Below are 13,342 nucleotides of genomic sequence, written 5' to 3' on the forward strand. Positions count from 1 at the left end.
TTTCCAGACTAATGTTACATCACCAGCCCAGTCGAGAGGAAAGCTGTCTGTTCTCCCCATCTTCAACTCCAACTTCAACTTTTGACTATTGCTGCATCTGCAGCACCACAGAGGGAGAAGCTCAGACTTTTACTTGCTCTTAATAAAAGGAAATGATCATGAGCAGAAATGGATTATGGATTCTCTGTCTGTGCTCTGAGAAATGTTTTCACTTCTTAATTTCTTTTAGTTCAAACAGAAAATGGAAATGTGTCCGTAGATGATTATTGATGAAAACACGACAGCTATCGCTACATAAAGAAATACTAATGAAATGCTGCAAAATAAGAAAAAAATTCAGATTTTGCAGCACAAAATGTAGAAAATGTCAAACTCACTATTGTATTTTTCAAGATATAAGTTGGTTTGGTCAGGTTTTGTGTCACATATAAGTCTCAGATACGACTTATATGTGATATTTTTTAATAAATAGGAACAAACACTAGAGTGCACTGTAGGTGTGTGTGAGTCAGTATTTGCTGCTAAAAGCAGCGGAGAAGAAGTGCGGTTCAGTCTTATGATACCATAGACCAGCGGTCAGCAACCTGAACCTGTCAAAGTCCATTTGGATCAGTTTCCCACAGAAATAAAAGCACAGGGAGCCACAACACTCAGCCGTTTTGCTGAAAAATCGCGATAATTTTTTTGGCAATACTTGTATTGATTCAAAATGCTGTCAGGATATTTATTTAATTATTTATGAGCATTATGTCTCCTTTGATCTTTTGTTTATTTTACACAACCTTGAATAGACTATTCCGTTACCAGAACGGCTCATTTCAAACTATTATTCACAGTAAGCTTTCCCCATATTCCACCTCCAGCTCAGTATTAAACTGAAGTCCCTGTTTAAATGCTATCTTTACTGTCTAGCCCTCTCCAGTTGCTGAACGTTGGACAGCCCTGCAGAGACAGGCACAACATTTCAGCGCCACTGGTACAACACTTAACCCTCTGAAAATGGCCAGTTCTGCTTCTAAAGGGCCTTCGCAGACAGTTTTAGTAAAGTATGTTTTCAAGAAGCACTGAGTAGAAATCATTTGCAAATGAGGCTTAAGAGCAGGTTGAGAGAAAGATGCCAATATATTAATTTACCATGGGCGTTGCTATGACGTGAAAACAAAAAAGCATCAGGCTTAGCCAACTGATATCCCCGTTTTTTTAACAGCAATGTGAAAACAAAGATCCAGTCAATCTGTCACATCCACCTGCAAACTTCACACAGATACAACAAGCAGCTTCTTTGGGGGCAGAGCTGCTCACATTGAGCTCAGACCAGACGAAACAAGAAGAAAACCTGTTAGTCCACCATCAGATACTGATAAGCAGCAACACTTCCTAAATCTACTACCTTTACCCGCCAGATGTTTTCTAATCACTGTATTTGTTGGGAGTTTTGCAATCGTAATTTACTGCACTTACATCACACACTGGTTCACCTCAATGTTTTGTTCTGATTGATGGTTTGTTTGATTTTGAATTTGGGTTTGTAAAAAACTAGTAAAACAAAATTGTTCATTCATTCATTCATCTTTTTCCGTTTTGTCAGTTTCGGAGTCCCGGGGCTGCTGGAGCCTATCCTGGACACTTGTGGGCGAAGGCAGGGGACACTCTGGTTTTTGTAAATTTGATAGTACATTTTTCAGTACTTAGTTGAATATTGCAACATAAACACAAATACTGGTGAATAAAATTTAGATCAGTTGCAGTTGTGCCTGGCACTACCTGATTTAAAAAAACAATTTTGATTTGATATATATATATATATATATATATATATATATATATATATATATATATATATATATATATATATATATATATATATATATATATATATATATATATATTTTTTTTTTTTTTAGCTCTCTTGCATTTAATGTGTGTTAATTATGATTTCATTTCTTGGTGTGCTTTTTTTAGCTTTTGGAAAAAAAACTTCTTATACGTGTTTCAATATGTTTCATCCAATTATGTATCCAAGTGTATTTACTTAAAACTATAGATATACTATTTTGCACATGTATTTAACCATATTTCACATAGTGTATACAAATTTGGGGAGTTAACTACATCTTCTTTCTCCTTGTACTTCAAAAGTTGATGGCTTGATCATATGGTAAATGGCGTATACTTTTATATCGCTTTCTACCTTCTTACGAAGGCCCAAAGTGCTTTACAGACACAGTCACACACACATTCACCCAGTCACACACACATTCACGGTGGCCAACACAAACACTGGCGCCAACCTCCCACCAGAGGCAAGGTGGGGTTCAGTGTCTTGCCCAAGGACACTTCGACACATGGCCGTGCAAGGCGGGAATTGAACCTGCAATCTTATGATCATGGGATTCTAAAACTGTAAGAGCTTGTCCTAATGTCCCAGCAATACCCCAGAACTGTTTTGAGACAGAGAAGGAGGCCTAGAGGATCTAGGAACTTCAAAACCAAATTGTTGAGAAGCACACAGAAAAGTGTTTGTGTTAGTGTGCGGCACCAAACTCAGGAACAGGTTAAGCACTGGGGTCAAACTATGCCCCAAAATCCACTAATCCTGAAAAATGTCCAGAGGAATCCTTTTTGAGACCCAGACTTGAGCACCCTTGAGGCCACATAGGTAGGCCCTAATTGCAAATGAGCGCACTATAATATGTTTACTGTCTGGGGAATGATACATTCTGTATACTTATAAAGATATCATGTTTCATATTATGGCAAACATTGACATGATTTAATTTTTGTTTCTTCCCATCCCCTTTCAAAAACTCAATAATGTGTTTTTGACAAATATTGTATTTAATGTGTTCAGTATGTTTATTTATGAATAATATTCCTTTATGTTGTTCATATCCATTAATTTCACATGAGCTGTAAACCAAAACCAGGTTGATTAATGTTTTTGTTTAGATTTCTTTCTTTTTTTTAATCACATGAAATAAAAATCTTTGATTCTGTTTCTGAAAAATATGAATATAATTGAAAGTTGAGTCACACTGCAGCCTTCATGAGGTATTTTAACCAAAGCATCACACATTCTCCTCACAAAGACTTGAAGAAACTCTGTGGAAATAGGAGCAAGTCTCCATTAATATACATTATGCCGTGTTCTATGGAAATGTGACTCGTTCTGTCACGACTGACAGATTTACTATTTCTTCCTTTCCTTGTACTCCACACAATGCAAACACAATTTCTCCGCTGCATACCAAGTTCTCTGTCTGCCGTCACATCTTTCAGCAGCCGTCTGTCCCAGCGGCCGTGTCTCACTCTAGGCAGACACTCACTTCCAACAGTAGGGATACTGCTTTGATCAAATCCAAGAAAAGTAGACTTTCTCAGAGTCTGAAGGATCAATAATAGCACCTGCCCACCAGAGCCCAGACACCCGCACTCTGGTCGCCACTGTTGAGAACAGAAAAGGCAAGCCAGGGCAGGGCAGCATCTGTAAATCTCCAGAGCCGTGACACCTCCACCAGGGTTCTGAAAAAGTTTTCAGACATCCGGCAGTTGGAGCCCCTGCTATCAGTGTCAGGTCAGCCAATGTCTCAGCAGCATGGCAAGTAATGTGTCCAGACTGAAAACATTCACAGCAGGTATAACAGCAGGGCAACAAATGAGTTCTGAACATAGCAATGAGCCACAAGAAGCCTCTGACACTTAGCTACAACACGCCGCATGTCGTTAGTTTGGTGAAAGCTCCAGGAGCGGTGCTGCAACCACTGAGCGCTTCAGCCTAAAACACAATGTTGCACAATCGCTCCCACGGTCAGCTTTCATTTCTTACAGTCTGACATTTATCTGCTCTTGAAGAAGACCAAATTTACATGAACAACGTCACTTCCAAACATCCTAAGCAGCTCGTTTCCTTACTATTTGCAAACTCCTCCCCATTCATGAAGGAAGAGATGGGAAAAAAACAAAAGTACAGAAGACAATCTGGACAAATGCACAACAGAACATGAAATCAGAAATCTGCTTTGATTTGATGTCAAATCAAAGTGCTTGCTTATTTGGGGGGTGTGGGTAGAGGGTTCAGTAAAGATTCGGCTTTATGCGCTTTCATCTAGAGCTGTGACGGTGTGGGATTTTTGATCACTGCAGTGTGAAACAGCAGGGGGCGCGGTGTCGGGGTTAACCGCAGCCCCCTCAACACAAAATCCCCCGACGGCCGTGTCAAAAATGAATACAATTACAACGCACTATTCCTTATCAACAAATAACAGTAACAACTAACTAATACCTATCTAACTAATAAACTAACTACATAGGTGTTGTAGATTGACTATGTGTGTGTGTGTCAGCGCGCTGCGTGTGTAGGAGGAAGGAGCGCGCACACGTGTGTTGGGGGTGCGTGTTGATTCTTCTGCAGTGGACCGCTCTCCAGCTGCACGTGAGTTTCACCTGTGCTCTCTGGTACAGACATATTCTCAGAATATTATATATCCCCCAGTAATAAACAGACTGCAGACACTTTGTCACCTTTCTGGAAGCCATGAAGCCGACACCCATGAAGAACACGGGGCAGGAGGCTCCGCCTTTATTATGCAGACACGTAACAAATAGTTCCCAAACAAAACATGTAGTGATATTCATCAAAATCTAATCTTTATGTTTGGTGTTATGGAGTGAAGGAGGACAGTAATAACCCCCCCAGCCCCCCCAACACAAAATCCTCTGGCGGGCGGCCGTGTCGCGCACTCAAGAACGCACGCAGCTTGTAATGGAAATGAATAATTAGAACGCAGTAAATTTGTCGTATTTCCTCACGAGACGGAACTTCTGTTGTTGAATGAGGATGTGCGCTTCTGAAACTGCACACATGTGCGTGTGTGTGAGTAGAGGGAGCGCACGGCGTGCAGCGTAGAGGCAGTGAGAGACGCGGTGCAGGGAGTGAAGGAGAACAAGTCTGAACACAGGACTAGCAGAAAAAGTAAATTATCAGCAAAGATGAATGTGTTTCATGTGTTTATCATAGTTCCAATCACGCACCATATGCAGAACTTTAAAAAAAAAAACTTTTAAAAAATAAATTGCGCTGATGCGGTTATCGTCACACCCCTACTTTCACCAATAAAAAAATCTTTAACTTTAATTATTTCATTTGACCTTAAACGTTTGGAAACGTTCATGGGAATAAGTGATGACAAACTCCGGTCGCTCCTTTTGGTAAAAAGGAATAAATCTCCACAGATACAAATTTTACTGACAAATGTGTCACACTTCTGACATCAGTGGTTTATCTCTCCTAATGATACTGGTTTGAGTTTGGATAGAAATTGACCTGAAACCTGTCTTTGGTACAAAAATTGCATTTCTGAAATCATTGTGAATGAGGAGCAGACAAAAAAGGTCTGTTGGAAAAGGATCATTTTTGCTACATAAAAACTCATACTGGCCACTTTGGCTAATAACGGCATAATCCTAAATAAAAGACCACTGGGAACGCTTTTACAGTGTGTTCCAAATTATTATGCAAATTGTATTTAAGTGTCTAAAATAAATAATAAATAAAAAATAAACGTTTTTCAATGAAACTCATGGATGATGTTGTGTCTTGGGGCTCTTTGGATCACTGACATAAATCTCAGTCACCTGTGATAATTAGTTTGCCAGGTGAGTTCAGGTAAAGGATAAACTGCTAGTGTGATCATCGTCCCATGAGAGATTGGAGGCTGATTCAGAGCACATAGGTTCATGCAGATAAGAGCAGAATGAGGAAGGTTTCTGCCAGACAGAAGCTGCTAAAACACCATTACAGAGCAGCAAGCACAGATTTGAAGCTGCTGGTGAGTCGCACCAACATCAAGATGTAGGATCCTTGCAGTTCTATGCAAACCTTCTATTCACCCCCCCCTAAACAACACTCACAAGCAGAAACAGCTGCAGTGGACCCAGACATACATGAAGACTCATTCTATAACAGTCCTGTTCACTGATGAGTGCCGTGAAACCCTGGATGGTCCAGATGGATCAGAGGTCGTGGATGATCCATCCTCCTCTGACCTCAACCCTATTTTGAACCTTTGGAGCATCCTCAAACAAAATATCTGTGAGGGTGGGGGGCAGTTCACATCCCAACAGAAGCTCTGGGAGGCTATTCTGACATCCTGCAAAGAAACTCCCAAAAAACTCACAGGTTCAATGGATGCAAGAATTCAAATGTTTTTGATTGAAACAGCTTTTGATTTCAGTCAATCTGACCTCTTAATGCAACAAATTCAACAAAAGACCATTTTCAGTTCTTTAGAATCTATCAGATGTTGTGAAGGTTTGTAATTTAAACAAAAATACTGTTATCTTTAGGTTTGTTCAATAACATGTAATATATACTCTAATGGTTAGTGAATTGAAAATCATGCAGACTGTCATTTATGTGCATTAAGTATTTAGAAAAATCATAAAAACATAGTATTTGTACGGTAATTTGGAACATGCTGAACAATGGATCATAAGATGATCAGAGTGGGACTGTTGGTTTTGTGGTTGGTGTTCATGATCTTCTAACAGCATCCCAACAACTCCAGACCCTGGCATAGGGAGAATTGTCCCATATAATTATTAACAAGCTATTTATTTTCTCTCTGAGTGGCTCTTTGCAGTCCTCTCTGGTGACCAGAAAGACTTCATAAAAGTCTGGGCCCCAAGTTTACCAAAGACACACACTCTCTATCTTCCCAGCCAGTTCTCAACCTCAGGGATCAAACAATGCTCAGCCAAGGAGGACAACTGCCTACAAAGCACTGAACAGAGAGCAAGTCAGAGCTCATTTAGAACTCCAGCCATGTGATGATTAAAAGGAGAACAGCCAAATGCTTGGCAGGATTAATTAACCACAACATTCCCAGGATATGCTGGAGCATCAGCCCAACATACAGAAATGTCTGCACACTCAGCACAGCCCAGATGCATCCCAACCGAATAAGAAACCAGAACAGCTCGAGTCAGAAGGGTGCCCTACATGCTTTCACTGATGAGGAGCACCCGCCATCCGTTACCATGACAGTTGGCATGAGGCGGGATTCTCTGAGCACGCATGATGGATGCGAATGTTTCTTCTGGTCGTCTGAGCACGGCGAGCCAGCCCGGCTCTGGCTGGACTGCACACGGGCTCGTGTTACAATGGAGTTGATGCAGAGGAGGCAGAGCAGCAAAGGCTTTGTTTCAGTTTAATCACGCACAGATTGCTGAAGGCAGAACAGCAAGCGCACACGAGCTCAAATCCTGCCGAGGGCTCGGTGGAAAACAAAGAATCCCTCTGCCGTTCTCCTCTTCTCTCCCAGACATTCCCTCTCCACCTCCTTCTCCTCTTCTTTTCCTTGATGCAAAGTTTTCCGTCTGCTCCGGGAATTACTGCCTGAGATCCCACTATACAGAAAATCAGCCAGGCTTTCCAGGAGTCGGATTCAGGCCCGTCTGGCTCCGTGTGCTCTGCCCACAGACGGGGACCTTCAGGAAACCCAAGAATCCACCGTGGAAGGCAACACTTTATCCAGAATAAATGTCTTTTTTACACTGATTTGCAAATGCATCTCAGGCTCGTTTGTTTTTTCCCCCCCTTCAGTTAGATGCTCATTACAGCAAGCACATCTAATGGACTCTTAAGAGCCAAGATGCTAGAGCAGCAAACAGGCACAGACAGATGAAGAATGTCAAAATAATCACACCAAACAAAGCAGAAAACATCGACATTGGTCCAGAAAGCATATTAAATGTGTGCAAAAAGCATCTTTAACAGTTACAGCTTTGCATATCTGTCTGTTTCTATAATTAATCTGATGATTTTCTGCAATAATTGTATTTTAGAAAAGTAAAGTTGTCCTTTCTGCCATAAAGCCAGCCTCAGAAACATACAATGTCTCAATAAAAAACATAAGGTTAGCTTGTAAGTGTCATGTTAGGATTCTGTTTTGTGGTGCATACAGACGTTTGACTCAAAAAGTCTTTATTACACTCCAGGTTGTGCTTTTCATTTGGATCCTAGTGTTCTTTTCATTCCCTCAAATGATGAAAAAGGATATTAACTTTACATCAAACTGGCAAATGAGTCTTGAAACATGCGATAATTACGATTTCCAGAGCTGACAGAAGAGACACACGGTGACTGAACATGAGTACTTGCTCCCATGAGAGAAAACAGAGGAGTTAATGTATCAGATTGGTGTTTTTTTTCTTCTTTTATCATCCGCACTGCAGTCAGTCTAGAGCAGGGAACAGTCTCCGTATCTCACAGCAGCTTCAGCCCGTGGCAGAATAAGAGGGAGACTTATGGGAAAATATGGGTTTAGATCAGAGGTGGAATTTCGATAACTGTTGGATGAATCACAGCGGTGAAGGAAGGCAGGCTGCATCGCTGCTCCTTCTTGGCCTTCGGAGAGCCTCTACACAGCTGGAGGAGCGTGTGAGGCGGCAGAACGTGGAGAGGCAGGACAGCACCTGCTATGGCACTGACTGTTTGCAACAAGCCAAAAAAAGCTCTGATGGGAAGCCTGTTAACACTGATGGCCTCCTGGCATCTGCTGTTTGGGTTGGCACATTCATCCAAATGAGCTTTGATCTGTCATTTGTGACGTGCTGCTGTCAGCCTTTAACACATGCAGCTTCAACAGGTCTGATGCTCCGAAATGCTGTGATGAAAACCGGAACTGCCTTGTTTCCACTCTTCATCATTTCCCTTAACCCATATTTTTCCAATAATTGGATCATTATGTTGATGTTGTTACAGTGCATGAAGGACTAATTACAAAATTAGGAGGGAAATAAATACATTTTGGTTTATTGGAGCATAAAAAGATGCTTATTTTTGTCTCCGTGTCTATATCTCACTGGGAATTTACAGTGTAGAAAAGACATGTTTTCATTTAAATTCTTTATCCAAACACAATCAGGCCTAACAAACACTAACTGGAGCCCTTAAAAACCCTCCAATATTCTGCATTGCCCCATTGAATGCACAAAATTCTCCATCAATCATGTGATTTTTATCAGCCCCAGACCTTATCTCAGGGTTGCACAGCACATCCGAGCGTAAACTTTTGAAAGCAGTCAGTGAGTGAGTCAGGACTTGGCAGCCCTTTTCCAGCGTGGAAGAGCTCCAGCTTTTGGATGTCATCACAAATTGGTTCAGTCTGCGGAGGGATTTGTGGGAATCGTGCTCGTAAATATTGATTGGAATGTGGTGCCAGCCTCTAGTTTTTTTTTTTTTAGGGTTATTTTTCTTTTTTCGCCCGTTTCAAATGCGCAGGCTTTGCAGGCTTTGGCACTGCGCGTAAAGAGCGTCCACCTGGCTGGACGGAGCTTTTCTCTGCGCTCCGGCGGCGCTGACGGGGAGCCGCGGCGGAGCGGCGCGCAGCCCCCGCGCGCTGACCCGGGAGCCCCCTCAGCCCCCAAACACAACCAACAAAACTTTAGTCCTCCATTCTACTAACTTAGTAAAGTTACTACCAAGCGGCTCTCACAGAAACCCCAAAGTTGTCGTTTTCCCCCGTGGCGACAGTTCTTCCTGCCCGCGCGCTTCTCTCCGCTCATCCAAACTTCCCGAGCTTCCCGGCCGGCCTTACCTGTTGGCCCTTCGATGCCGTCGGCGTAAATCTGAACAGTCAAGATCAGCAGAAATGTGCAGGTGTTCATCGTGTGGTTGTTTTAGTCCACTTTCTGAAGAGGAGAGGAGGTCGTTGGTTTCATTCACCCTGTGGGGTCCGGCCGCTCGGTGCCACCGCGGAGCCCATGCGCTCCCCCTCCGCTCTCACTGAGAGGAGTTTCGGAGACACTGGAGGAGACAGACAGGGCAGAGCCACTTCTGCAAACTGACGTCAGGGTAAACAGTTCAGCAGAGATTTTTCCCCAAGCCCACTTTTCCTCCTCACAGCCTTCGCTTTCACGCAACTTGGAATATGAGTCGGGCGCCTCCAAGCGGCCAGTTCATGTCATAACAGCTGATTGCGATTCCGAAACTGACTTTGCAGCATCGAGGCTGCGTTTGACCAGATTTAACCCTTGTGCTGTCCTAAGCAGTTTAACGTTGGGAGTGGGGTCATCTAGACCCACTAGACAGTGCTCTGAACCTTTTTTCTTCAATGATTTGTGATCTTCACTGGTGTCCATGGATTACATGAAATCTTTCCACCTTTATCCACCTTTGTCATGGTAGGGAGAACACATCAATGTAGGGGGGGGGGGGGGGGGGGCGTCATCTAAGATAGCACAAGGGCTAAGATGAGAACTCTCAATGGGATAAAAAAAAATCCAAAAAGTAAATTGGAACTCATCAAAAAACAACTTCAAATGTATGTTTACATCAAACCCAGCTTCTTTCACAATATTACATTTATCAACTTCACGTTGACTACGTTTTAAATGCATTTAAAATTGAAAAGAGTCCAAAAGGGATTTTCTTATTTTACTTTTGTTGATATTGCCTTGTTTATAAGGTTTTAAATTCCCTCTGACAGTATCTCAAAGTGTGTAAAAAGACTGGATCATAAGATAACATTAAAGTCATCATTTTACATACATTTTACATGAACTGCTCTGTTTAAGCTAGAGGATAAAATTTTAAAGGTGTTAAAATAACAAGCTTAACTAAAAATAGAAATGCCACAGTTTGACAAGCTGAACATTGTTTAAAGCGTTTAGTATTCAAAGACATTACATTAAAATAAAAATTATCATTTTGAGAGAAAGGTTTGAGTTTTATCTTTACAATTAGAATGACCTGACTATGCAGTGTAATATCATGTTTATTAAACATAAACATTTCTTCTTTCATACTGAAAATGAAAATACACACAGTATAGGTTGGCGCCAGTGTTTGGCAGCGGAGCCGCCATCACTGTAAATGGGACTGTGACTGTAAAGCGCTTCGGGCCTTTGAGGAGCCAGAAAGTATGCGAGGAAACATCATTTATCATTTACACCAATAACACTGAATTAAACCCTTGTGCTATCTTAGATGACCCCCCCCCCCCTTCCATTGACGTGTTCTTCCTACCATGACAAAGGTGGATGAAGGTGGAAAGATTTCATGTAATCCATGGACACCAGTGAAGATCACAAATCATTGAAGAAAAAAGGTTCAGAGCACTGTCTAGTGGGTCTAGATGATTTCATGGAAGCAGCCATTTGAAATGAACTGGAAAAATCGTTCTACTGCCCCTAGTGGACTGATGATGAACTAAAGGGTTTATAAGGTTTTAATCACTTTAATCGTGAGACAGGAGTCTCAAAAATGTGATACGAATGGTTATATAAGGTTAAAGATTTTTTTTAATATTGTCTGAATTTTCACCAAGTTTAACCATAATAATGTGTGCAGAATTTAACAACAAACCTGTTGATGTTGCATGAACACAAAACTAGCTTTCACCTCGAGTCAGGTGTGTTTCTGTGATTCAGTAGGTCTGTGCAAAGAGGCAGAAAAGGGAAACAAATCAAATCCATTTGATTAAAAACTCTTTGAATACAAATGTAGGAATGATAATGAGTAACAGGATAAAACTTTAAAATAATTTTAGAATTTGAAGGAGAATTTATGCATCCATCACATTTGATTCTTTATCTTGAGACTTTGTTTTTTTCTTTGTAGCTATTGACATTGTTGTCACATCGAAGACAGTCTGGTGCCTCATGTTGTGTGTAGTAAAGTCTTGTATTGTGAAGATAAAACTAGTTTCAGTCAGATATAAAACTTTAGACCTGACTTGAATTTGCAAGAAGTATCGTGTGGGACAAAATAGCTTTAGGAAAGTCTGACTCTTCTCAAGCACAACATATAATGTGTAATGCATTTAATACCAGTGCAACAGTTTATCCAAGGAGTCGGCGATTTGATGAATGTCTCCCTTCCTCTCTGTCATGAAACATGACAGGAGTTGAGTGTTTGTCAGGATTTACCAAGCAGTCTTCATGTGGTTAAAATGTTTTTTTTAATCACTTTAAACACTTTTGTTTATCTTTAACTTTTAGGTTAAACACACCAGCAGCAGGGGCGTCACAGCCTCTCCTCCATGTGACACCTCCAACCATCCAGGACTCTGTTGGATCAGAATGCAATTATGCAGATAGTTCATCATTCATTCTGTTGTTCTGAGTGGACATTAAAGCTGCAGATTGAATTAAAGGTAGCCAAATGATGCATCTAATGCTTCCAGTATGAGTGCACTCTGCAGTCTCTAATGTGGTTAGCCTTGAATGACGGATGAACGACATGTTGCTCGGGAAATTCATTTAACAAAAGGAGCAGAACGTATGTCAGGATAACACCTGTAATTACACCTGTTTGATGTACGGCAGACGTTTCGTGTCCTGGTGTTCAAAGCAGAGAGTAGCAATTTATTCAAATGAGGGGAGTGTTTGGGCTTGAATGTGTTCGAGCGAAGATTGCAATAATAGAATGTTGGAAAAACACTGTTTGATTCCCAGCAGCAGGACATGTGGCAGCAGGGATGCAGGGATGAGAGTCATTTCATCAGCTGCCAATCAGAACCTCTGACACACAAGTGCATCTGCACAGCCACTGCTGTGCACAAATGTATAATAACATATCATCACAGGTTTGAGAGAGGCTGTCAAAGGCAGCCTGTGGTTGTCTGTCAGCGTACTTAGCAGTGAATCACATGGGCTGCTTCCACAGAGTTCCATAGCTGTTTTGCAAAGAATGACGCCTGTGAGCATCATTTGGGAGTCATAGCTGCAAGGCAAACAAAAGTAGTTGTTCTTTAAGATAGAATTCCTGTTTTGGAGGAAAATAATAACTAAAGAAACCAAGTAGTTGCGATTTATCAGGATTAAAACACAATTTTAAACTAAAGTGTGCTGAAAGTTCACCATATTCCTAAATTCTTAACTACTTGGCATTAAAAAAAAAAATTTAATTAACTGTGTACTAAGCATTTAATGAAACTGTGATCATTTCCTCACATGTTCAATCTAGACTTTCATTTCCATTAGAATTTGTATGCTTATAGATAACATTTTCCTTTTTTACTGCAGCAGAAAGATGCTAATATATGATAGCACTGGATTTGAGTTAACAGTCATTTCTAACATCACGTCACTAACAGCTCACTTTGAAAAAGCAGACAGACTGCGCAGATCTAGATGCATCTTCAGTATATTGAGGTTAAAAACAAACCTATGGAAAACTTCTGAATTGATCCAAAACGTAGGATTTCAAACATGTTTACCCAACAAAATAAATGTCTGAAGACCCACTCCAATGAAAATGGTGTTGTTGGTGTTTTTAACACGTTCTTTAGGCATTCTTCTCACGGTGGAGGGCATGTAAAGAAAATCGAGCTTTAAA

General features: G+C 41.1%; 1 protein-coding gene across 4 annotated transcripts in view; it reads right to left on the minus strand.

Annotated features, from left to right (window-relative positions):
- Positions 1-9,867, minus strand: part of ptprub (protein tyrosine phosphatase receptor type Ub) — a 318,361-nt gene extending 308,494 nt beyond the window's left edge. For all 4 annotated transcript variants that reach the window (XM_078932872.1, XM_078932871.1, XM_078932870.1 and 1 more), the window contains exon 1: positions 9,600-9,867. In XM_078932872.1, coding sequence (XP_078788998.1) covers positions 9,600-9,669 — 70 coding nt within the window. In that variant the 5' untranslated portion in view covers positions 9,670-9,867. The remainder of the gene's footprint in view (positions 1-9,599) is intronic.
- Positions 9,868-13,342: the final 3,475 nt, after the last annotated feature.

This window comes from Oryzias latipes, chromosome 16 (genome assembly GCF_053564925.1).
Source record: "Oryzias latipes strain Hd-rR chromosome 16, Olatipes_Hd-rR_3.1".
NCBI classification, from domain to species: Eukaryota; Metazoa; Chordata; class Actinopteri; order Beloniformes; family Adrianichthyidae; genus Oryzias; species Oryzias latipes.